Below are 27,577 nucleotides of genomic sequence, written 5' to 3' on the forward strand. Positions count from 1 at the left end.
TCACTTTACGGTACATACGATGCTGACATAAGTTAAATTCACAGTCATCAGGATATTAAAGTGGTATCGTTAACACAGCTTACCATATAATTACAGTTCCATTGTTTCCAATAGATTTACTGCATTATTACCATAAAATAGCATGCATTATTTCACAGTAACTGTGCAATTAACTTGTCACCAATATGTATGAATATATATAAATATATAATTTATATAACCTATAGATTTGCCTCCTCTCATAAATCCTACTACAGGAAATTATTGATTGCAAAATTTTCTTAACATTTCCACCTACCCTTATTTAAAGGAATGACCAACATTAATAAAGATAGATATTTGTTACAGGGAAATTTTGTTTCTTCTCCACGTTGCTTTTAGTACAAACTATTTTGCATATAGACTCTCACAGCTTCTCTTCCATAGAACAGTGAATTCTGAATGAGGCTTTTTATGCATGATGCTTACTTGTCTTGCTTTTTGTTAAGAAAGCACAGCTTTTCTATCCCAAATTATATTTCTTTTATTATTCTTCTTCCTCCAGCAGTTTGCACATATTGTTTGTTACCACAAATATACAAACTTACCTGCGATATTCTAGTCATACTTTCTATTTTTAGTGAAATGCAGGCCTATTATGATGAAATTAATTTGTTCTTGCCAAGTAGACTGTAGAACTTTGCTTTTGTTGATATAGCTTACTGGACATTTATGGATGTATTTTCCAGAATGTTTTTTGAAAAGTTAGTTCATTTTTATGTTTCCCTTTTTTAAGTAAGCATTAGTTATTAATTGTTTTTTAAAAGGGCCTATATCTGCTTTTACTTTTGCTCCCCACTTCTACTTGGTCTGGTTTGTTTTGTTTTCTTTATGGTAACACTTCTTGTACTGTGTATCTTTCTCTCTTCTTCTATCATCCTGACTCTTTAAAATCACTCTTTTTATTAGTGGGCGGCTAATAATATTATCCTGTAATTTCCATTGGCCCTGTTATGTCAGGGCACAGAAGTGTTCATTTTAATCACTTAAGTTTTCTGAGTTATTTAGAGGTTAAACTAGCTGGACACTAATGGAAAAGGGAAATGCTAAGTGAGCAATGTGTTGTGAGTGACTTTCCAGAACTTCAGCTACCATGTTCTGAAGAATGGGAGATGCATACTGACATAAAGAATGGAGTAGGCATTGGAGCATATGTATGCAAACATGCATAACCAGCCAGCAACTGCCTGGAAAGTAGGTGGTTTGTTCAACACAAAGACTCCTGGCTAGTCACCATAAATGACGTAAGAAGTAGTGGCAGAAGTGTGTGGAAGAATGTCCAATTTAAGCTCCTAGGGCATACAGCTTACTCATTGAGTAGACTGAAAAAATAAAATGTGTATTTATTTTGTTCTTCCTACAATGGTTAAGTCTAGCTTTGCTGAAAGTCTCAGAATTGCTAGTGACTAAATCTGGGGTTTTTATCATACTTTTTCAAACATTGTTTCTTTTCTTTTTGCTACATACATCTCATCAGTTAAAAAAGATTCACATAATTCTATTTACTTGATTTGTAAGGCTTGGCTGACTACCTTTTCCATCTAGCAGCATTGATATGACCCATGGCATTGCTGTTTAGGAGTTGGATGTACTGTGCTCAACAGCTGTAGCCCATTCTGGAAGCGAGGGTTCTGCTTTGAACATGGTGTGACAAAACTTTCTAATTAAGAATACATTCTGAGCAGTGCCTCTCGTTATTGTTTTGCGGTTTTTTGTAAATGCTGGGTTTGTAGTGAAAATAATGACTAAAATACTGTTTGTCATACCTTTTATTAGCTTTACTTGTAGTTCTGCTGAGTATTATCTCAGTTTCTGATCAGAACCAGGCATCTAGAATATGATTCTGGTGGTGATGGTGTACTGTAATATTTCTCTGTCCAGTCAGCTTGCTAGAAGTATAGCAAACTGAAATAGAAATCTGTGCTCTGGAAGAGTGGACAAGCAGAGAAAAAACTAAAGATTTAGTGAGATAGCAGATGATGTCAATGTTAAAGCGAGAGCTGAGATAGGAGAAGATGTCACTGTTAAAGTGAGAACCACTGCATCAGATAAAGTGAACGAAGTATTGTTAATTCTCTATGCCCGTGAACCAGCTGCTCTCAATTAGCCTATCCTTAAAGGTTGGCAGGCAAGCTGTATTTTCCAGGACAAATCCTAATATATTTTGTAACCAGTTGCCTGTCTTCTAATACCAAAACCTAGAGAATAGGAAGACTGGCAAATACATTACAAGGATAGTTGTCACAAGAGCTTTAAATTAAGGCAGTAAAACTTTATTGGGCAAGGTTTCTAGTCAAAGGCAGGTAGAGATTCCCATGCAGCAAATGGCTTCTGGGATTGGGGAGGAGTGGTATTAAACAATTATTGGGTATATTTACCTAACTGACCTTTTCTTCATTCCATTCAGTACTTTACTACAGCAAGTGGAAAACAGTGGCTAGATGATGTAGTCCAGGGAGGTTCCAGCTTGCTCCTGCCATAGAGTATTAGGCTTTTCCTTGCTAAATTTTCCTTTCAAAATTAGTCAGTATTCCCATTTATTAAAATAAAAAAATCACATCCCCAAAAAATGATTTAATTATGAGAGTCACCATTTGTCAATGAGATAATAAAAGGGAAAGATTGACAAAGGAAAATTACTTCAGAAATTTTTGCAAAGCAGACTGCAGTAGAAATTCCTGGTAAGCAAAGCCAACAGTACAGCCACTGCTGCAGAAAGGATTCCTTCCTATCAGACAAATGGCAATTAAAGAACATGCCTGTGGCCCTGTGAAGAAAAACTGTTGACAATGTTACTACCTGGGACTTCTGAGTGAAGTATTAACTAAACTGAATGTTGATCTAATGATAGCTGATACTTTACCTCTTTAAGCTGGAGACACCATTACTGATTATTTAAGCTCAAAATAAATTAACCCGTATATCTATATGCATTTTGGTATTCTTAAGACCTAGAACTAACGTTACACTGGATAATTCTTTCTTTATATTATCACCTAGACCAATTTAAAAGATAATGAAATAACAATATCTCTTTTTATATCTTTCTGAATCACTGGGGTGGGTGGAGGAAAGAGAAAGTTTCTGGAGCAATCTGTTCAGATAGATGCATCTGTTGACATTGATAGTTTCAAGCTTCTAAAGTAATATACAGACACTTCTTTTGCTCATACTCTCAAGGGTGCACAAATAATTTATTTAAATAGTCACATGAACTGTAACCACCTCTTCACCTAGCTGTACATGTGCTACTTTAGGAAAAATGAACAGCTTTATGAAAAATAAGACAATTTTCACTAAAATCACTGTTAAAGGAACCGTATTTAAAAATCCGATTTCTTTGTGGTAGATTTCAAACTACATAGCTGCCAGTTCTTATTTACAGCAGTAATAAAAAACTAAAAAAACAACCAACCCTGAACCTTTCAGATATAAATTCTGTTGATTTAAAAAGGCAAGTCAAGCTTGTTGGGAAATAAAGGAAATATTTTCATCAATCTACCATTTCCCCTGATTATGTTACGTGACTTCAATTCTTCTTACCTTTGTATTCTTATGCAGGCGTCAACCTGTGAGTCCTCCACCCCCTCCAAGGCCTATCTCCCCACCACATACCTACGGATATATCTCAGGGCCCTTGGTCTCTGATATGGATACTGACGCACCAGAAGAGGAAGAGGATGAGGCAGATATAGAGGTTGCCAAGATGCAGAACAGAAGGCTCCTTTTGCGTGGCCTTGAGCAGACACCTGCCTCCAGCGTTGGGGATTTGGAGAGCTCTGTAACAGGGTCCATGATCAATGGCTGGGGTTCAGCCTCTGAAGAAGATAACATCTCAAGTGGGCGGTCTAGTGTTAGCTCTTCCGATGGATCATTTTTTACCGATGCAGATTTTGCACAGGCTGTTGCAGCAGCTGCTGAATACGCTGGCCTGAAAGTAGCCAGACGTCAAATGCAGGATGCAGCAGGAGGTGAGTTTGTCCTCTATTCGAAGGGAGAAGAAAAAAAATGGCCACTGTGAAATGTATTTATCCACAACCGCTTTCTGGATTCCTGTTGTTCTTACAACATTTAGAAATTCGGGGCAGGGGGGTGTCAGAAAGAAGAGTCAGAAAAGGAGTTTTGGTGTAACAGTTCAAATACATTGCTGCTCTACATTGTTTTTCATAAGTAGTTCTTAATTTTTTGGTCTTGCTGATTATTGCCAAACCTCAACCCTGCTGGTGGATTTGCACTCATATCCTTTTCCTGATGCAAGGCTCCCAGTGTTTTCAGTCACTCTTCGTGACAGATTTAATCCCTCTGTATTGAAATGTCCAAAAAAATAGTAAACCTTTAGAACCATATTCCCCCTGCATTTGAAAGAAAATAAATGGTAATATAATTGTTTTCCTTTTTATATTTTCTTGTTCTTTTGGAAAATACTGTTAAAGCTCTTACTGCTGTATTACTGAGATGAACTGGATTTGTGTTGGTTTTGTAATTTGACAGCTGTTATTAGTTGCAGTTTAGATTATAGATTATGCATATGCAGCAAGGCCTTATGCGTATGTTTCTTCTTTTTTTTTTTTTTTTCTCCTGAATCACCCCTGGACATATGAATATGATATTTGAAATATTTAAGGTTTTACAACATACTGGTTACTAGTAACACTGGATATGTACAGGTAATCATCAACCTGACTAGGCCCAATGGGTATCGTTATAGTTCAGCTAAGAAATAAGAATACGGCAGGGTGGGATGCAGGTTTCAAGCAGATCCATGTATGTTTTGCCAATCAATCCTATTAAACTGCCAGACCTGGAGAAGAGGTGCTGTGTCACAATTGTGTCCACCCTGACTCCAAAGATTTGCAACCTTCCTCCCATTTCTGATATCCCCTCCCAGTTAATATTCCTTTGTTTCATTTCAACACAGCTGTTCATCATGAAGAGTGAGAGGGGAAGTAATTTAGTAATTCTGGATGAAATCCTGGCCGATTGAAGTAGGTGGCAAAACTCCCATTCATACCCATGGGGCCAGGATTGTATCCATTTTACACATATAAGTTCATATAAATATGTGTGTCTAAATTTATATATTTAGGAAAGGTCTTTTTACGTCTCATTACTATTACAGGTAAATAATTTTACAGCAGTCAAGTTCATGTTATGCAGTGATTTTTATGTATTGATATTACTCGTACCTGACTACACGTCCTAAAAACGTGACACTTGTTATCTGAAAATAAGCTGTGATAAAATGTGAGGCGTACATCCCAGATGCATTCCTAGTAATTCATGCAAAGTGGTGGAGGAGGCATCTGTATCTGAGACCTGCTGGTGACTTCCTCTGCTTATGGCATGGGTGACCTCACGCTGCCTGAGCTAGGAGAGGTGAAACCCATCTTGAAAGTGAAACGTTTTGTTGTTTACAGAAGGTTGCTGGGCGGGAAGCCTGCTTGTGCTTGCCTGCTGATGGAGGTCATGCTCCTGGGGCAGGAGCTACCAGCTACCAAGCAGTTGAGTAATTTCTGTGCGACTAAGCTAGCCTGCCTGCTGATAGGATAGCAAACGCTTCGGTTTAGCTACAGCTTACTCTAAAACTGATTACAGGAAGGATAAGCGTTTTATTATTGTTCCAACAGTGTATTTTCAGGTTTCGTATAGCTAGGTTATTCTGATATGAAAAAAGAGAAAGTATGAAATACCTTATTTTAGGTAAGAAAAATAATAGCTATTGTTCTGTAACAATTTCCAGGCCGTAGACATTTTCATGCATCACACTGTCCTAGACCAACCAGCCCTGTATCTACCGACAGCAACATGAGTGCTGTTGTAATACAGAAGGTCCGACCTGCCAAAAAGCAAAAACACCAGCCAGGACATCTGCGCAGAGAAGTCTACACAGATGGTGAGTCCACTGAAACGGGTGAAAACGTCAGTGAACCTTTCTAAATATGCATTCAGTGTGTGTGTGTGAAATTTTTCCACAGAGATAGCATTATGTTTCAGAATTCAGTGATTTGTGTTTCCTGTTGCTAAACACACTGAACAGATTAATCATTTTAAATGCCAGAGTTCCTTAATACTATACATCAATGCTTCCACTCCAGAGCCTTGCACCTGTTTTCTATAGTGTCCTAATCGGCTAATTACCATCATTATTTAAGAGCCCAAATAGCATAAATAGTACAGTCATTGAGAATAATGTGTGGTTAGGATTAAAATCTTCGTTCACATGACTGACTATTAAAACCTTCAGAATGTATCTTTTCCTGAAAAAAACAACTTACCATTCAAATGGTGGACATCACAAATCAATGAATTTTAATCCTGACCACAACATTGTTGCAAGCGGTTACTTTGTGAGTAAAAGCAAAATCTAATCATCTCCTCTTGCGCCTTCACACACAATATCAACTCTTGCTGAAAAGGTAGTGCTTGTATTCTCTTGGGAGTGTAGAAGGATAATGCAAACATTGTGATGTTGTCTAGAGAGAGCCTTTAATGAAAATGCCTCAGGTGGTGGAGCTTTTATTAAAGCAGTACCTTCCAGTTTTATAAAACAACCCACGGGCTTTGTTGGAAATTCATCTAAGATAAATTCTCCAAGACTTAACCCATCTTGTCAAGTTTGCTGAATTTGCTAACGGGGGAGGGGGAAGAAAGGCATCATTCCCCACCTCCTGGTTCTCTGCAACAACAATCTGATTAGGACTTTCATTACCAGTCTGAAATTTTTCAAAGAGGGGCATCATTTGCCATTACCATATGAAAGCCTAATATTATAGATCCTTATCCAGGGTTACAAGAAGGGAGTTTTGAGCCACTTCTCCCTATGATTCCTGCCACTTGACGAAAAAATTTAATACAAAGCTCACAGCACGATGAGCAGAAGTAATTTAGCAATGAGTGGTTGTCCGTGCTATTATCTGTACTTTATTCTGAGTATTTTCTCTCACTAGCATCTATCTGATATTAGGCTGCATTAAATACTGGCATGACACAGTGCACCTGGGCCTCTTGGCTTATGCCCAGGCCCCTTCTGTCAGTGAAACTGAGCTGTTGGAATATTATCTGATTTCAAGAGGTTATTACAGTGGTTTTGTGCATGTTTGCTTCCATGAAAGGACAACACAAGGTGTAAATCCCAAAACTGTACCAGAAATGTTACGTTTACGAGACCCTTGTAATGGCGTTTTGCAAGATTTTATGGACATTTTATCAGCTTTTATTCTCTTGAAGAGAATGCTCTTAACTGCATAATTGGCTGAGCATCAAACCTCGATACAAACACAGCAGCTAGGACATCAGAAATAAAATCCGGACAGGAGTTTTATGTGGCCATTTTCTTCTAACACAGGAATAAATAAGAGGTGGGCCTGTATTTGATGACAGCTTTTTGTGAAAGTAATTATACAAAGTTACATCATAGAGCATTGTGGTTAGATATTGCAATAGATTTGACAATCATGATCAATATTTGTTTTGTGTTATATAGCACCTGCTTACTTCAGCATATTTTCTAATTAGGTAAGAATTTCCGCTAACCTGTTTAGTGTGCAATACAATGTGGTCATTCAGGGAACAGCAAATTATGGCTTTAATTTCTGCAGATCTAATAAAACCCAGTTCAAAGGTTGAAGGGCTTGTTTGGGTTTGATTTTTTTTATTTCCCCCTGCCCCCCTCAATCATTTACATAAGCATATTTGGAACTTTACTGAAGATTCTAACATTCATTTTAGTAGCCACATCTAGTATATTGTCCCTTTAGAATTAGCTACAAAATAACATCTGCTAATTGTTTTTCTTAAGCAGAGAAAAATGATACAGAGACATGAATGAATCATTTTAGGACAATTAACCTTTCTCACATATACTTAGGTTTTTCTGTTGGCTTGATGTCACACTGTTACTTATCTTTTTTATAAAGGAGTGCCTGATAAAAAGATTTTTTTTTCCCCTCATAGTGGGTGAACATACGTGTTTTTGTAGGAGAGCAAAGCAGATATTCTGAATTTAAGCATTTATTGGTGGCTAGAAGCGTTGAATAAATACTAAAAAGAGAAAAATACATTGCTTCATTACTTGCTCAGTCTTTAAAATGGAATTTACTTTCACATATAAAGAATATTCAACTGTTCCCAAATTACCTGAATTAGTATTTGCTAGCAGTTTCATGAAATACTGGTGTCATGAAGAATTTACATGAAGGGATATATAAATAAATGAAGTCTTTGCATGAATGGTTGAAAATGCCAAGAGTATTATCAGCAGCAATATATGTAAGTCTTAAAAAATTCTGTATTTTTTTTTCTTTGTACAGCAAGATTTGTGAAAGACATTGGTATTTCTGGAAGTGTGTTTGTTACTAATGTAACATTACTCCTCCTCAAATAAAGGAGAGTGCTCTCTGGTCTACTCTGCATTGTACAAGTAGTAACAATTTTGGTTTTTCTGCTAGCATTAGTTCAAATCAGTTTCTACTTTATGTAGAACAGGATTTCAGCTCAGTTGTTTTGTTCCTTGACAGTCATCCAGGCAGTGAAATGTTCTCCATATTTGTTGCTAAAAATCTTTGCTCAGTAGATGGTAAGGATTAAAATGTATGAATTTTTAATTGTTCTTCATCTAGCTTTCTAGAGAGTTTACTAATAAGAGTGCATTACAAGAACCAACTAACAGATGTATCCTCCTTCTCAACCTTGCCTGACCTACTTACATATATAATTTAAGAAACCAAATTTTAAAAGAATATTTTTGTCTAAAATTATATATATGAAAGTGTCTTCTAAACTGTCTTGAATTGACTTAATAGTAGTTACAAGCCCTCAGAATTGTAAACACTTAGATAAAAAGGATAAAAGTACTTTGCCAATGCTTCGATTCAGTAGGTCTTTCAATAGAAATTATGCCATTGACAGTTCACATGAGATTTTAAAGCCTGATTCTATTTTAAATCTCTGAACGACACAGGAAAAAATACTAACATTTTCACAACTAACTGGTTGAGACTGTAACTGAGTTACTTAGCTGAGTTATCAATGGCATGACGTTAGGGCAGGTGAATTTCTCACAAAAGGCAATTGAGTATCTGCCAAATATTTCCTTGAATTTTCACTTTGAAATGTTAAGCCATTACACATGCTGGCATCATTTGTACTTTTGTCTCCCTCTGTCTGTGCAGTGCAAAAAAATGTATTCTGCACACATTTCAGCAAGGTAAAACATAAGTAGGAATGCATTTCTCAACCTCTGCCAAAAATCAGCTTGATATTGAATGATAATAATTTTCAGATACCTGCCCTCTTTGCAGTCCTTAATTCTGATTCCATTATGAGATATTTTGTTGGTTTTGTGGAGTGAAAATTGTTTTGATAAAAGCATTATGTAAAAGTACATACAGACAAAAAAACCCTACAACCCAACAACCCACTGCTTTTATACATCAAATTGGGGTTTGCTGTATCTATTTATTCATCCAATTATTGTGTACAGTTTGAGCCATGTTTCTTGCAAGATAAAGCATGAAAATAATGAATAATAGTAGCTGACGTTATTATGTATCTAGGAATCTTAAATGACCTTAAAGCTTTACTAAGTCAGGAACAATCTTGGGTTTTACATGCCTGCGTAAATATGCAATAGAAAAAAAATTCACTTTGTATCTTCTCCAGTATTGCATCAAATCTATAACTCTGCTGTTTTCTTCAGGGTATGACTGTAAATATCTACAGCCTGATAGAGCTTAAAAGAGAGACTTGCCTAATAAGGCCTACTTCCCTCATTTGTCACTACTTACAATTCATCTTTTTGTGCTTATTTGTGGTTTCTCCAATTCAGTGCCGAACTAATTTAGCAGATTATTTTTCCCCACTGGTGTTTTGCCTATCCCATGATTCCTGTATATGTTCTCATTTAGAAAATTATCATTGCTCCTTTCAAAAGACGTATATGGAAGGTTTCCCCTGTAGACCGTGCTATGAAATGGCATGCATTAATTGTTTGAGTTACGCGCAAAGCAATACAGCAGTAGTACATAGACATGAATGAAACGTGAGCGCAGCTGACCTTTAACAAATACTTCTGAGTTCTTTATATTGGTTTGATGTTGCTTTGTGATTTGTTTTTTATCCCTTACAGTGGAAGTTTCCATTTTGCTTTTAATAAGAAGTGTGCCAGTTTGTACTCGAGGAGGCAGATTGAATCTGGATTTTCTCTGTGATCTGAGCTGTTAAAATAAATACCACAGGGGTGTAATAGTGTTGACCTCCGAAAAGTTTTTTTGCCTCTGTAAAGGATTCTTCTCAGTGAGGAGTACTGTGTTATAATGAAGATTTTTATAGTTTCCCTGCAGGTTGCAAAAATGTTCTCGAAAGAGAGTATCACTTTTCTTTAGTTATTACTGTACCATAGAGCTACTGCCATTTTATGAAAGTTTTTATATCAATGCATCTTTCCTTTCCATAGTCAAGATTTAACACCACTTTGTTCACTGTCCTGTGTAGCTGGATAGGATTCTTGAACAAAGCACTTTGTTCCAAGTTATTTTTATAGGCTACAGGAAAGATGCTGTTCCTTCCCTTTGGCATTCAGCCAGGGCATTGCCGTGCCACAACTGTTGGAGACTGGCTCCAAGGGTGACCGAAAAGTCTGATGTTAAGTACCTACACTCCCTTTACATCAGCAGGCTCAACAGAAAGGCTATTCAGTGCTCTGATAGCTTAACAGAGACAGTGAGTGGGGAATGTGAGACACCAGATACTGCATGAACAGCTGTCGTTCCAGAAGCCTACACTTCTGAATTTCAGTATCTTCATCCACTGCTGATTCAGTATGTCAATTTCTGAGAGAAGACATGTTGTGAGAAGGATGCTTTCCTCAGAAAGGAAAATTCTGTTTGAATCTCTGCAGGCTAATGCAGAATTTATCTTATTTTTTAAATCTTGACCAAGTTCTATAATCACTAAAAGTATTCTGCAAAAGGTGGGAACCATCACCATCTCCAGCCTTGCTTCTGAAGAACAGTTTTTGTGCTTGATAAGCTTTGGTCTGGATCTGACATGGTCTGATGCACTGGGATTTCAGGAACATATCACATACAACTCTGAGGTCTTGGGCAGTCTTCACACGATTTTTCACCTAGTTGTTGAATTGTGAGAGGTTATATACTTCTTCAGACCAACATTTTTTGGAGCAGGTATTGACGCTTAAGATCACATGGCTATGGAGCCTTGTGATCCAAATATCCTAACTTGCAGGTGCATATTGATTTAAGCATCTATAGGGCTGGGCAGCAGAGTGAAAGTTGTTTGGTTCACTCGTCGGTGGCTGGAGCTCACAGGGCATTTTTAGAGGAGGTTGTCTGAATGCTGCTCTGATGTCTGGAGTTACAGACTTTCATTGCTAAGGTTGTATATTGGACAGAGGTAACCTCTGTAAACCACGTTTAAACAGTTATGGATAACAAAGGAATGCAGCATAACTGCTTTCTTGCCAAAATCTGTTCTATTTCATATCTTACTGAATCAGAAGTTGCCTCTCCATTTTACAGTTTTAGTTCCCTCAGATAAACAAGTCCAGTCCATTGCCCACAGATCTGCCTTTTTTCTTACTTTATAGTCCAGTACTTCTGACTCCATAAATAAAACTAGTTTGATTCAGCCACTTTGTATATCCAAGCTTCCAGCTAATTCACATTATGCCTTCTCAAGTTTTGGAAATAAGAGTGCTTTTTCTTAAAAGGTATCTGCAAATGGTGAGTGTTAACTAGATAATTAAAATTAAGTCTCAGTATTCAATTGTTTACCTTTAGCTACTCTCTAAAACTAAAGTTCCCCAAACTGCCAGAATTTGAAAAATGAAATACCCTACAAAAATTGCAAGGAATATAAGGCCAGTTGTCCAACTTGTTCTTAACTAAGAGGAACAGAAGGAAAGAAATTTCTGCATTTCTTGTTAAATGGGTTTGGTCCCTTATTCAAGCCCTCAATTAGAACAAGGAGTTTTCTTGGTTGCTTGGTTGTTTTTTTGTGTTGTTTGGGGTTTTTTTCCTCTTTTTTGTCTGTGTTTTTTACCAAGACAGTGAAGTTAATGTAGCAAGAATGATGTTACAGATCTCATTTACCTGAAATACGTCCAACCTTAGGAAAGGTACTTCATGACATCTTTCTTCCTCATTATCCCAGTCCAGACAACTGATAAAATTTCCAGTCTTATTTAAAACAGGTCGAGGGCAATTCCAAGTTTTGTCACCAGTCTAACGTGGAGGATGGTGCCCAGTAAGCTTGCATAGAGCACTGAACTCTGCATTGCTACACCTTTCCACAGGGCTAGATAAGTCACTTCTGCTTTGTGTCACTGGAAAACCTCTCAAAAATGTCTGGCATTTGCCATGTCTGAATTCATACATGTATGTTAGGTGCCTATTTTTTTCTTATTCAGGAGCACTGCCTTTATTCTTGGCCCAATTTAGTTAATTTTCAGTTGAAATGTTCTCTTGAATAGACTGTGAATTAGCTGTATATATAGTGATGGTGTTTGAAAAACACAGCTACTCCAGGATTTTTGTGGAAGTAGAAAGAATGAATGCGAATGCACACTATTATAAAATGCTAAAGTTACAATTTTTAATAGTGCTTGGAGGGGTAGCAATCTTTCTTCAGAATATTATCCTCAGAAACATCTTTCACATCTTTTTTTAATCTGTTTTCCTCTTCTATGCATATGTTTTCTTCCTACAGGTTTGTGGTGAACTGCTTTTGTATTGTCGCTTCCTTGTTTAACTTTTATATTTTTTTCCTTCACATTTTATATTCCACAGAGCACTATTGTATACTGATGAATAGTTTACACATTCTAGTTTTAACTCGTAATGCAGGAATAGAAAAATTTAACTAAGTAAAATATATGTGTGCCTTATAAATACTATGTAAAAATATACAGAATTTTAGAACCCCTTAAGCTGTGCTAATTTAAGGACACAAATTCAAAAGTCTTGTGTGTCTTTTTTTCTTTTTTTGTTCTTCCTGAGCACTTATTACTTAATTGATTGAGTGTGGATTTTTTTTTATATCTCATCCCACAGACATCAGGGATATATGTGTTAGATTAACCTATTATTTTGAAAGAAGAATGCAATAATTAATATAGTTTATCCTTACACATATCAGCAGTGCACGTGACATACATTCTTACACAGCAGCCAATTTGCTTTAATGCTCAGTACACTGAAGAGCTTGAGCCACTATAGCACAAGCTGCTGTGTTGTTGAATGGATGTAGCAAAACCAATAAATATCAGCAAAGATACATTAATATCTTTATGTTGATACCCATAACTGTTATATTAATATCTAAGTGCCTGAAGTTTATTATGGCTTTTTGTAATGATTTTTAATAAAATACTGTGATTTGAAAAGGCAGTGAGAGGTCTTTACTTAGCATTTTTAAAGCTCAAGCTTTGGAATAATACCCATCAGCAGTTGTAACAGTAACATACTTTTTGGGGTGGAAAGAGAAGGGCAGAGTAAATAGGGCATCTGTTTCTTCAGTTTGAGTTAAATATTGTTTCTTAATTTCACTAGTGTATGATGTCGTCATAATTATTATTCTTTTTCAACTTTGTAGACTTGCCACCCCCTCCTGTGCCACCTCCAGCTATAAAATCACCAACCACCCAGTCCAAATCACAGCTGGAGGTGCGGCCAGTCATGTTGCCAAAACTTGCTTCTATAGAAGCAAGGACAGACAGATCTGCGGAAAGGAAAGGAGCGAGCTACAAGGGGAGGGACGGGGTGGATGGGAGACAGCACTCAGATGTGCGGACAAATTCAGGAGAGCGGAAAGAATCACAGGAACAGCAAAATGATGGGAAACTGCGAGGAAATAAAGCACCGAAACGAGAAGGCACACCAGCAAAACCTCATCTTCTTCAAGGTTATTTTGCATGCGTTTACTGAAGTACTGGGTGTTGATCATAGGGAACAGGCCAGCTCTTTTCAGGTCTCTCACACCACTGGTGTGAGTGAAGTTAGATCTGCTGAATTGTCACCATTTATTGTAATTATAGAGTGCTAATATAGGTCACGTTGCAGGTTCTTACTAGGGTAAAACAGAAATAAAAGCTTATGAAAACCACAGATTTTCTATCATGCTGTCCATATACACATCATGTATTATAGCTAACGCTGAGAAAGCCCAAACAGAAATATTCCTCGAGAGTTGTAAGGATCAGTGTCCTTGCCCCTACCATACATTCATAGTCTAGTTATATTTAATCTATCTAATTATAATCTAATTTTTAAGGGAAGTGAGTGAAGTCAGACAGTAGATCTGTAAGTCAGATATTTAACTTTTCTACCTAAGAATTGGCACTTGGCCTATTTGTAAAGGTGGAAAGGGCCAGAATGATACCTGGTCCTGTTTAAAAAATAAGAAAGCTGTAGTAGTAATGCATTAGTTATAAATACTGACATGGCATTATATGAATCAGACCTGATCAATGTAATCTCTTGTATATGGAAGTTGGTAAAACTACTAATTAATGGAACATGATTAATGGAATTTGCCAAGTGTTTGCTAAGACTTTCAACACAGATTCATACAAATGCCTGGTCCTTTCTTCCTACAGGTATCCAGGGTCAATATCAGGGATGATTGGGTAGTAAGTTGGTTAAATGGGCAGATTAGTAAGAGGTTGGTTACAGTGGATTGCTATAGAGAAAAGTTATTAGAAGGTTGCCTTAGAGGATGGTGCTGAAATTTTAAAATATGCCCACTAATTTTGTTTTAAACTCAGTCTGAGAAGTACAGGGTCTAATATTTAGATGGAACGAGCTCCTTGTGACTATCATGCACATATTGTCATTTCCTCCTACCTAGTCATATCAAAAATGTACTACAAGGGGTGGGGGTTTTTTCTTAATTTTCCTGTAGAACATAGAGCAGGGATCATAAATTGAAATGAAGTCGACAGTAATCGTGAATTAGTTTTTCTGTGGTGAATGTTACCATGTGAATACTATAAATTTCCTCAAGAAATCTTCTGTAATGCTATTAGGGAAACAGCGCATTTCATATTCCTGTCAGGCATCACTTTAAACCTACTGAGGATCATTAAAAGTATAATAAATCAACTGCATGCAGAAATTTTAGGATCATAGTATCTCTGGGCTTGTAAACATATCAATGTGTATATTTAATTATACAGAGGACATCCTGCCATATTCTAGACCAACGTTTCCGACATCAAATAATCCTAGAGATCCCAGCTCCTCCAGCTCTATGTCATCACGAGGATCGGGAGGCAGGCAGAGGGCAGAGCAAGCAAATATAGCCCGAAGGAATGTTGCAGAATTGCAAGTACTGGGAGCATATGAACAAGGAGAAGAGGAGGAAGAAGAGATGGAGGTAACTGCAGTTGTACTACAGAAGATGACTAGAATAAGGCTATTTTCTGTGCTTAGGCAGATGCCAAGAAAAAAACATTTTTGAACCAGAAATACATCTCTTCAGAAAAATTAGTGCATTTATCAGTCTATTAACATTATGCCCAATCCAAGAAAAGAAACATTAAGAATGTGTCAAAAACATAAAAAACAGGTAATATGTAGCATAGTATAACTGTCACCGTACTAACACCTATGGAATAGAACCTGCAGAAATACAATATTTAAATGTGCACTTTACGTTATACAGATTCTTTCAGAATTGAAAATACAGAACAAGAGCATCTAAGAACACCTTGACGTTGCTTTTCACATTTTTTGATAGTTTATCATTCTAGATTTTATTAGATGCTAAAGCATGAACTTTTTTCTTCTTTTTTTTCTGCCTAATGATATTAATTCAATTTAAATCCTGACTGTAGAAAGGATGTCCAACATGCAGTCACGTTGCTGCACATAATTAAAAGTAGTAGTTATTACTTAAAGGTAACAAATCTCTAAGAAGTATATGAAACAAATTTTAAATAATAAAATCTAACATGTAGTCATTTATGTCTTTTTTTTAATACAGGAAACAGAAAGCTGAAGACAACGACATGTACTGTAACAGGCTTTTAAAATCTAATCAGAAAAAAAAAAAAAAATCACTTAAGATGCCTCAAGTCTGATGATGTTTGACGCCAGAAATAATGTTCAGTGCAATCAGAGTGTACAATTTTTCATTTCTCTTCATGCCATCAGAATGCTAGTTTTTATTTTACTTTTTCTTTGTAAACCCTCCTTATTAGGAACGGCCCTTGCCTATTCCATAAAGCTAAGTGCATCACCTTCGCTGCCCAAGAAGGCAGGTAAGCTGCTCTTGGTGGTACTTGGGCCAGCTGCTGCTTCAGAATTAGAACAGAAAGGGATTTCAGAGCCTGGGATCCTGAGGTTTCTCCCCAGCGAGGCGGTGCTTAGTACACTGCTAGTACACCAGTGAGCCAATTGATAACATTGCAAGTAATACAGCATTGATTAAAAAGATCCCCATGGTGAACATCATGCAGAACATTCTTTTATTCTAGGGGTTTCACTGTAGTCTGCAGTTAGTGCAAATGGTATCTTGCAATTTCAATACAGACTGTGTGTCTTTTTTTCTGCCAGTCTCTTACTAACCTTTTGCAGATGATACAGTTTTACAAATGCAAGTAAAATTAATTTGGGATGAGGTGGCTCTTATTGTAAATATGTACTCATTTTAAATCCCCTGTGGTACTTTGATTTGTCTTTCCATTTTCGTCATTAACTACATTCTTATTAAAAATGTCCTTTGGGATAGGCAGGAGGTAAGTCAATATGATTGCTATTTGCCTAATCATGGCATGAGCAAGTTTATCTGAAAGTTTTTCTAATTTTCAGCTTCAACAATGCTCATGAAAATAAGCAGAAAAATCAATGGACATTTTTAATAATGATTGGGTAATATCATTAACTGTTACTGGCCCAAATCTCAGACCTCTACTTGTGTCAATTCACCTTAAAGAAGAAGTGCCACTTAAAGAAGTTTTGTTTGATCTTGGCGAGTAATTTTTTTGTAATGCACTGCTTATCTTTTTTTTTTTTTTTTTTGGTTTTAAAAGCACAATCACTAAACTTTGTTTGTAAACCATTGTAACTATTAACCTTTTTTTGTCTTATTGAAAATGTTAAGCATTTGTTTGGGATGTTTTTCATCTTTTTGTTAATGCTCTATGTTTGTATTTGGAATATTTGAATGATGACAGACGGTAAAGTAACAAACCTAAATGTGGGCCATAATCAAAACACTTCTCACTTTTCCTGGACTTACAGAAAATTACCGATTTTGCTGTGGCCTCTCTCAACATTGGATTATCATTAAAGCTGAAATAGAGGCATTAGTTGCATTGAATTTGCCAAATGATGTCCTCTGTCTGTAGATTTTATGACCTTTTTTGTAATTATAAAATTTCTTTGTCATTGGTGCTAATGGAAAAATGTGTGTTTGTTTATTGACAGCTATCAGGACTAGCCCCAATGAAAAAAAAAAAAAAAAAAAAAGAAAAAAAAAGTGTTTTGGTGTTTACCGAGGACTGAAATTTTTCATTTAGCTAATTTTTAAAGAAAGGTTCCATAGAAAGGGTGTGCAGTACTAAAGGAACAATCCATGTGATTAATGTTTTCATTATGTTCATGTAAGAAACCTCATATTTTAGCCATAATTTTGCATACTGAGGATCCAATAATCAGAAAAGTAATTTTTGTCACATTATTTATTAAAAATGTTCTCAAATACATTATCTTTCTTGCGTAGTTTCTTGTGTTGCCTGAAACGTAATTTTAGGGCCAACTCTTATTTCTGTTGGTAAGAGTCAGAATCTGTTCTGTTGAAATCATGCAGTTACAGTAACATGAGCAAAGTGGGAGAGCTGGATGCAGCCTAAGATTTTACATAATTACAATTGATTGCCTTCAAGATCTGATTTCTGGGTGCTTCATGAACTGTGATAACAAAAACATCTCTTAGCCTGCCAATTTCCAGAGAGAGCTGATGAAGAAAATCTGTACCAACAAAAGCATTCACCTCAGGGGTGAGATGCATTTGTTACAAAGGAAAAAAGATCCAAATATGTGAAGGGAATGATTATTATGAGTCATGTTTGCTGGGCCCTGCACAAATGCAAGTTGTCTTATCTGCCTGCTGTCTTCCTGCACCGTAGCCATTCTGCTGTGGATCATGATCAAGTAGGTGATGGTCCCTTTTCCTCTCTTGCATTTTTTTTAACCCTGTACTCTTACTGATCACTCCATTTTTGCCCTTCCTTACCCTACCCCCGTCATCCCATTTAAAAAAAAAAGAAAAAAGAAAAAAGATAGCCAGCACATTCCATAAAAAAACCCACTGTGTCTTTTATTTAACAAAACCTTTTTGCTTCTTGTATTTTGACTGCCATACTTCTCCTTTCCCAAGAGCCTCAAACAGTCCAGAGCCAGATCCTGAGGTGCTGCAGTGTCCTACAGCACCAAGTATCTTGCCACAGAAGAGTGCTAGAGCCTTGACAACTTATCGGGTATAAGCCTCAAGTATAATTTTTTTTCATAATGGTAGCTTTGAAGCAGGTATTAAGATTGTAGAATAAGTTAAGTATGTTACTTTTCTATGTTGCTTGGCGGGGGGGCTTTGGATGTCTTCGGTCTTCATGCCCGAGTTCAGACTGCCATGTGTTGGAGCTGCCGGCGTCGTCCAGACAGGAGCCCGTAGACTAGGCTGTGCCACAGGAGACATCCACCTGGCCTGCACCTTTCCTTTGGAGGAGGCAGGAGAGGTTGCTTTGATGGGCACAGACCGCTTCAGCAGCCGGTTGTCTTTTCTGGCGCTGGGAACGACCTCACGGTTTGGGACCGAGCCATCGCCATAGCAGGAATGAGGTGGGGAACGAGGTGGAGGTCGAGGCAGGGTCCCTGAGCTTCTCAGCCGCTCGGCACAAAAGCTTAAGCCGCTGCCAGAGGTGTAGTGGTGCGTCACAAAACTGAGATCTAGTTGCAGCTGTAGTGTGTAGCCCCCTGTTAGGTCTATCTGTCCGGAAACACTGGTGCTGCATGCCTGCAATAACAGGTACTTGCTTCATTCTTTACTGGCACGGTGACGTACTGGAAGCCATACATCGGATCCCCAGCTGATGTCCATGTCCATCCGCGTGGCTTCACTAGAAGTCAGACTCCAGCTAAAGTTCTGACCTCAGACAGTGGTAAGTGGGAAATCTTGCCCAATGAGTTTTTTTTTTTTATTAAGACTTACTATAAATTTGTTTGATGCTTGATGGTGTTCCCTGAGAAGTTACTTGGATTGCTTTGTGATTGCATTCAGTTGTGACTAGCCATATCTTGCGACAGTGCATCGCAGAGTTGTCACAGGGTTCTCGCACCCACGCTGGGTCCTCACTGCATTGTGGTTTCACCAAAAACACTGTAATGAAGGTAAAATATACAGCAGCGTGGTCTTAAAATTATAACTTCTGTTAATTAGTATTCATACACACTTGACTTGGTCTTCGGCATTCAGGTACAGTAAAACTAGGTCATTTATGCATTGCTACTTTACCTAAAGGATTATTCAGTGATTGGAAAGCCAACACAACAGAAGAACTAGAGTTCAGAGGTTTTGATTACATTGTATACCTGAAGAAAACAAGCATTGTACTAGAAAATCCATAGCATTTGCGTGCTGAATTAATGTAGGGGATGTAGAACTCTGATTTTTCTTGTAGTGTGTTCTGTGAAATCCTGTAAGAGTTAGTGTTAAATTTTACTTTACTCAAAGTAAAATAATATTTGTTGGGATACTATGAAACATGTCTAAAAAATGAGAATTACAAAATTTTAGAAAATGCCTTGCACATGTTTAAGCATTATATATCAGTTTATTTTCCAAAGAGTACTTACTTTGAAGCATAAATGACAAAGTGGTTTTATTTTAGGGTAATGCAAATATACCTTAGATCTGTATTTGCAATAATTTTATCGGAGTAGGTTAGCTGTTACCTAACGTGAAACCTAAACAATGTAATGTGCTTCAACTCCTGCAAATATATTTGACCACCTGTCTACTACCTTACTTCCCATCTTCCAGAACCAGCTATTTGTTAAAATAGCAACCTACTTAATTTATTGCTTTAGTTAGCGTGTAAATTTTACACAATGTGTTGCTTTTAACCCTTTCTACTTTAGTTTTCCATAATCTATTATTTTCCTTGAATAAACTTAAGGAAGAAAAAACTTCCATGGGAAAAACAGAGGATCTATCTAACGTAACATCTATTCTGCAATGTGCTTTCTCAAAAGTTAGTCTCCATCCTCTGTGTTCACAGCTCCTAAAAGATTTTTTTACTGTCAACAACAGAACCATCTATTAAAAATTAACAATACTATATTCCTTAAATGAAGCTTTCAAATTAATTAAAGGATCTACTTACAAGTGGAGAAATTGGTTTTATATATTGTTTCTGCTTATGTTACAGATGAAAATTCTTTGCAAATGGAAGTCCTGCTGCTTATCTATAAGAGAAGCATTAAAATATGTTTAGTGTGTACACAGGAAGATACTGGTATCTGCAAATGCAGATTTACATGTGTATACACTTTTGTGTTTGCTGAGATTAAGGTTGGGAACTGAGAGTCAGTACCACACAGCTGAAAGGCGAACATGTTTACAGATGTTTGAGGTTTACCCGCACGTGAGTAACTCCCAGTATTGCCAGGGACGTCATCCTCACTGGACGTATCTTTCAACATCTTCATTTTGTATTGAACTAACTGAAAAAATCAGAATTCAAATCACAAGAGGGATCTTTAAAATTGACAACAGCTGTGGATCCCAGTGTGAACTGTTTACCTGAGTTTAATTTTCTTTACTTTTTTTTCATCGTATATGATGATTTTTCTATTGCCTATAAATACATTCTTCACAAAAGTCAGTACACTATTGTGCTGTCTATGACAATGAACCATTTGAAGATTAGGGACATTATTTCTTAAACTATTCCTTTCTTTTTATAAAGCCACTAAATTGTGGATCACAGAAACACTCAAAGATTTGAGATGACACCATGGAAATGAGGATCCCTTTACATTTTATGACCATATTGAGGATGGGAAAAAATTCCTTCCTATTCAGAAAGAGGAAAAGGAATTAGTGAAACTGGAATCCAGTCTGTATGAAAGCCTTAAAGCAGGAAGGCAGACTGGAGGAGGGGAATCAAGGGATATAAAGAGAAGAAAAACACACAGAGCTGAGGAACCCAGGTCTCATTAAAGCTAATGGCAAAAATCCTGTTGAAATGAACTGTGCTGGAAGTGAATTGCCTCCTTACGGACTGGCAAACAATAGCCATCAGAGTGCAATGAACACTGGAAGAAGAGTGAAATCCTTGCTGTGTGCTTGTTTTGTTCTGTGTCCTTGCTAAATATACATGAAATGGGCTCATTTTAAGCTGCCAGAAGAGGAAGGTGGGTTTTTAATTCACCATGGCATTCAGCTTTCTTGTCTCGTGAGATGATGAAGATGGGACCTACTCGGGTCTAGTCTCTGTATCTGTCATAAAGCAGAGCCAATTGCTTTGCAGATTTTTTTGGAGCATGACAATCAAAGCCATGATAAAAATTGTGTTTATTGAATTTTTTTTCAGGCCTAAGATATTTTTAGCCAGAGCGATATCAGGAAATGTAGAATAAAACTACTGAGTATCGACTTTTATTCTGTGGCTTCCCACCAGTCTTCAAGCACAGGTGTGGTTCAAAGCCGGCAGCAAGGGATAACAGTAAAGGAGCCCTTATGGGCTTTGATGCATAGAAGGACAAAAGCAAAACAAAGCCAAAAAACCACCAAACGCCAACCCCTCCTCTTTCAGCAAATGATAACTAATAGGCTATTCCTGAAGCATTTGGATAGCATGAAAATAATGGCCAAGAACCTTTATTTCTGCAATGTTAATTGTCACAGGATCAAAGATTTCATTACATTCCTGAACAAGATGTTTGCAAAAGAAATTGCACTCTACTGAGCCGAGTACAGAGCAATGCAGTTTCTCATAGCTAGTAAAAGCCCGAAAAAAGCGAAGCTGAGAACTAGGTCCTGCCACAATCATCTCAGCAGCATGCCAAGTCTGTACCCCACTGGTGACTCACCTTACTAATACAAATTAAAATGGAAATGAAACACTAGTTTCGATAGCCATCATTAACAGATATTACAAAGGTGGCAGCATTTGATGGCTTAGTCAGCTGAAAATTCAAAAGCCATCATAATCCTGAAGTCTTTATTTCTTAGATACTTGATGGTGAAGTAATTGTACAGATAGTATAAAAATGCAAGGCGCAATGGAGTCTGGTCTTACAGGAAACAGAACCTATTTAGGTAGATGTTATATATATCTTCTCTTCCTTGAGTTAATCCCATTCTTATGTGATCCATTTAGGAGTGACACGGGTTTTATTATGCTTCTGCTACTGTAGGTCATAGAGTGTACAGGATGAAGGCTGACTCTAGTCTGCTAAACCCCTTTCTGTTCGTTGAGCACATCTGTGCCTTTGGTGAGTATTTTGCAAATGCTTCTCTTCAGGGAGAATTTTTAATCCGTCCATTAAAACACTGCACAGTACTATGAAACCAAAACCGTAACTTCATTGGGAACCTAATCCTTGAGAGCTCACTTTGGCTGGCTATAATAGAGACAGGCAGTAAATGCAGAGTGCATGCTACTAACACTCCGTCCTGCCTATGTAGCTGTGCGTGCTATTACAACCTCTCATGTAGGCACCCTCATTGCATTCCTGTGAGACAGGCAGTGGTTTTTTCCCCAGCTGTACAAAATACAATATACTCTCACAGCACTTCTGAGAATTTATCAGAATCACAAAGAAAGACTAGCACAGTGCTGATGTGCAGTTTCTGAAGTCTTGCGATGTCTTCCTTCGTTCCACATTAATAAATGCCACAAATACAAGCTCAGCCTACTGATGCCCTGGGAGTGCAGCACCTCATACAGTTCTTGCTTACATCCGTATGTACTCACGTACTTCTCCTTCACCTTTCATGGGGCTTTGTCTGCTGTGCTCCAAGGAGGAAGTTAGGTGGGACAGCAATATAAAGCTAGATGTAAGGTGACAGGGACTGAAGAAGCTGTTCTTTCCGGAATAGTAGTCTCAGACCATGAAGAAATGGGGATGGCAAACCCCAAAACATTTGGTCTTCCTGGCACTCTGATCTGCAATGAGCTGATTGAGTGCACAAGGGCTGGGAAAGGAGTTGGTCAGAAATTTTACATGTCCTGGAACAAAAATGCGAAGTTAAAAAAGGGAGGTGAAGAGGGCATTTGAGAATGTGCTTTAATGTTTTTGTTTGTTTGTTTGTTTTGGGTCTTTTTGGCCTGAAAGAAGAACAAGTAAATGCTGTTATAGTCTTTTCCCACTTTTCCCACACACTTCATTGTGTATGAAGCTTAGGAAAAGAAATAGCAGTGATATTTCCTATGGAGATTGCCATTTTTGGCTATCAAGAGTAATCATCATAAAACTTTCAAATGAGAAATTTCAGCTACATCCATTTTTCACATGGCTGAGAGATTGATAAGGCTGTGCCAACAGGATACCAGCCAGGATGTCTGAGCCCCATTTTAAAATGCAGGAAAACAACCTTGAAAGAATATTCTCACTAAAATAACAAACGGGAGCTTATCTGTATTTCCTGTACTAGGAAGGTGCTACAGACACTTAACTTTTGCAGCAGATATGCCTCAGAACAGTCTGAATCCCTCTGGCAATTAGAATTAAGATACAGTGGGATTAATTTAATGTCTGTCAAGCACTCTGAATAAGAACGTTTCTGTACAAGCCATAAGTAGTAGCAGCACTTCTGTCAGTTTTGCTTTGTGATCAGTCAGGATGGTTTCTCAATAGCTTTTGGAGAGCTTTTATTTAGTTAGTTAACCAGTCCACTGAAGTGCAATAAATCTATACTACAAAAAAAAGGAAAACAAAAAATAGGTTTTATTTGGATTCTTTTTTTTGTTCAGTGCTCACTGCTTGTAGGCTTGCTTTCTTGGATGCATGCACACTGTCACTATGTTTTGACATCATGCCCCACACTGGGGAAACACAGATGCCAAGTGCCAGGAGAACACATATGTACTAATTTCAGTTGCTTTATACTTCTTGTTGAGGACAAACAATGGAGGATGTTAGTCCAACTAACAATAGGAACAGTTTGTTACGATCAGTTGTCAGTGATATACTGACAGAGTTCCTAATGAAGTGAATGATTTAATAAGTTAATCAAGTCTTGAAGAAATTAATTCAAATATTACCATTAATTTATAGAAAGGATCAAAGGAAAACTGAGAGGAAAAATAGAAATGGTACTTTCCTTAAGTATTTCTGGTTGCAGTACTTCAACAATCAGAAGTAAACAGTTCTTCATTGATTCTGATTGTTGCCATCAAACCAATTGTGTGTTGGGTAAAGATGGTATGTCTTTAATAAATTTTCCCAGAAATACTGAAACTAGTGTTGAAAAAGATTTCTGTGAAGTGGTTAGGAATCTCATTCAACACATCCAGAGAAGCCTTGTGTGCCAGCATGCTGATTTATGAAGAACATCAGAGAAAAATTCTGAATATTTCTTCAGGCATTATAATAGGCAGCAAAGTATGTTTATCACTATCCATTTCAATTTTCTAACCTTAGATCATCATTCTCGTAGTTGAGTAAGATATAGCGGGATTTCTTTTTTTTTTCCCCTCTCTTCATCTGCAAATAGCAGAAATCTAAATTTGAAACAATGTTGAATTATCAGATAATCTTCATTACAGCTGCCATAACATCATCTAGATTATGGCCTCTCAAAACATTAGAGTGCTACTTCCAGCCTGTCTCCGTTTGTCTTGTCAGTTCTCATGGTTGGCTTCGCAGGACAAGGGCTCGCTCTTACTGTGTACATATGTGTGTAGTGCTGCAGAACGGTTGAGTCTAGCGTTGCTGCTGTAATGTAAATAATACAATGTAATTAGTATTAAAATGTAAGGCTTAATGATATTCTGTGGCTATCAGTGGGGCCCCTTGAGGATCAATTTTGGGACAATCTTATTTAATATTTTCATTAAAGTACTTGGCACAAAAGCAGGAGTCCGATAATGAAATGTGCTGATCGTGAAAGTTGTGAGCAATTGTCGGCATGGAGGAGGAGTGGGTCACCTTGAGGACTGGAGTAACAGAAACAGGATGAAATTACGTAGTTCACTATGCAAGGTCATACACTTAGGAATTAATACGAATGCCTCTTATATGCTGGAAATTCATCAGTTGTAAACAAATGTGAGGAAGAAAAAGGCCTGAATGTATTTGTTGATCCCAGGGAGTTTTATAAGCTCCCAGTGAGATGATGCCGATAAAAACAAAGCAAAATAAATGCAAACCTGAGATACCTCATAAAAAGTATTTCCAGTAGAAAGAGAGGGAAATGCAGATGCCATTGTCTCAGCACTTATGAAAACACAAGTGGGATGCTTTGTCCAATTCTAGTTGTTCGTGGAGCTGATACTGTTGTGAAATGTGTAGAATATTGGAAGTATCTATGCTCTACAATAAGATATGTTCCTTGTAAACTGAAGAATTGTGGTACACCGATTTTCATTCATGTCATAGTGCAACATTTTGATAGGAACTATTATAGATGTGGAGAAACAGCTGTTTGCAGTGTTTGTGAAAAATCCAGAATATTTTCTATTTGGTCTCAGTGTAATTGGTCTAAAATTCCAGTGAAATCTCACTTTTCAGTAGCAACCTTTTGACAGCTGGACTCATCAGGAAAGTCATGAAAGTACAAGATGCAACTTTTCCCCTGACAGTGGCTTCTGAAACAGGCTGAAATTATTGAGTATCACATTCACTTTCAGAGCGGGGCATTAAGGTTAATACTTAAGTCAGGCTTTTCCATCTAAACTTCAATCTAAAGATAGAAAGCTGAACAGTTATCTTAGTGGTTTTGGAGAAATGGCAGAGTACCAATAGCTTGAGATAACCTTTGGTGATCAACTTGGTTTCACTATCCAGACAATTAAATGTATAGACAGAAAATAATGAACTTCATTCCTATAACAACTTATCTTTTGGAGATGGATCCAGAGTTAAATGTTTCACCCTAACTTGAATCTGAACTAGAGGTATTTTAATCTGTTTGCAAAGATGACAGCTGAGACCATCTGAATCTCGTAAGACAGCTCAGAGAAAAAATATAAGGAAGTGAAAAAGAGAATTGAGAGGAGAAGGGAGAACATAAGCCCTCCAAAAGTAAAGCTGAAAAGCCCCCATTTAATTGCATGGTCCAGAAGATAAAGAGGACAACTCTATGACATTATGGAAGCCACCAGGAAGCCAGGGACAATAAATGCCTTGTAACCAGAAGGTAGATTTTGTGAGGTGCAAAAGAACAGTGCCAGCATGGCATCAGGGAAGAAGTTTGAGTTACCAGAAACCAGGATGCTCACAAGGTTGCGCAGATCGTCTCTGGGCCCAAGGACGACTGCTGAGCCTGGGGATAATTCTCTAATACCGCATTAATGATGAGCAGGAGCTCTCCCTCTGTCTTACAGGCACCAACTGCCATACATGAATTTGAGAGTAGAAAACAAGTTCCCTCACATGTTAGTGTAATGCAGTTAATCAAGGCAACTCAGCTCCTCCTGCAATTTTGTTAGCCTAGTGCTTTTTTTACAGGGTGTTACATATTGCTTTGATTCTTTCCTGTGTGACTGCAGGAGTGATTGTGATCACTCAGTGATCCTGAGAGCACATCTTTTTCACCCAGGGTGCTAAGCGTGTAAATGAAAGAAATAATTTTCAAATATGCTTAAATTATTTAGGAGCCTAGGATTTAGCCCCTGAGCACATTTTACTACATTCAGGTATTTTAAGCCCCTTCAGATGATGGTTGTGTAATTTTTAATATATCAGTGTAATTGGAGATAACCTCCTCCCCAAAAATTTCACTGTAATAATGTTGCTACCTGCATAGCTGCATCTCACACAGAAAGGTGAAGGAGATTTACAATAGTTCATAATGTTTTTATTGATAGTGAAGTATCTTACAGTGACATGATACTTAAATGTCAATACAATTCTAATCACAGTAGTTTGCAGAGCAGTAAATCAACCACTTTAAACTGAATATGCGTTCTGTGGCAAAAAATAGGTGTAGTTTGCATTTAAGTGTTTTTGAAAATTGTATCCACTACCAAAATATCTTTATGTAATATTTTCTTGACTGTCATGATCTCTTGTATGGCTTTTGCCAGTGATGTTATACACCAGAGCACGAAAGCTGTAGCGTGATTTTTCAAATGGAGTCTGCCTATGAATACATTCAGGCGCCCCCCAGTAGACATTACTTCTCGGCATCCACCTCCTGAAATTGCCTTTCGTATCCAGCTTGTCTCATTGAAAGGGAATTACACCCCAAAGGCTCTGGAGCAGATCTTTGGAAAAAGTACTTCTAGCAAGTCTTGGAGTAATTGTCTCTCAGCAGCCTGAGCACAGTGCCTGGTTTGGCAGTCTGACCT

General features: G+C 37.4%; 1 protein-coding gene across 4 annotated transcripts in view; it reads left to right on the forward strand.

Moving 5' to 3' along the window:
* ROBO1 (roundabout guidance receptor 1) overlaps positions 1-17,749 on the forward strand; it is a 748,954-nt gene extending 731,205 nt beyond the window's left edge. For all 4 annotated transcript variants that reach the window (XM_049824860.1, XM_049824862.1, XM_049824861.1 and 1 more), the window contains 5 exons: positions 3,601-4,010; positions 5,780-5,932; positions 13,651-13,959; positions 15,233-15,432; positions 16,042-17,749. In XM_049824860.1, the coding sequence (XP_049680817.1) occupies positions 3,601-4,010; positions 5,780-5,932; positions 13,651-13,959; positions 15,233-15,432; positions 16,042-16,056 (1,087 nt within the window). In that variant the 3' untranslated portion in view covers positions 16,057-17,749. The remainder of the gene's footprint in view (positions 1-3,600; positions 4,011-5,779; positions 5,933-13,650; positions 13,960-15,232; positions 15,433-16,041) is intronic.
* Positions 17,750-27,577: the final 9,828 nt, after the last annotated feature.

Source organism: Accipiter gentilis, chromosome 21 (assembly GCF_929443795.1).
Source record: "Accipiter gentilis chromosome 21, bAccGen1.1, whole genome shotgun sequence".
Lineage (NCBI taxonomy): Eukaryota > Metazoa > Chordata > Aves > Accipitriformes > Accipitridae > Astur > Astur gentilis.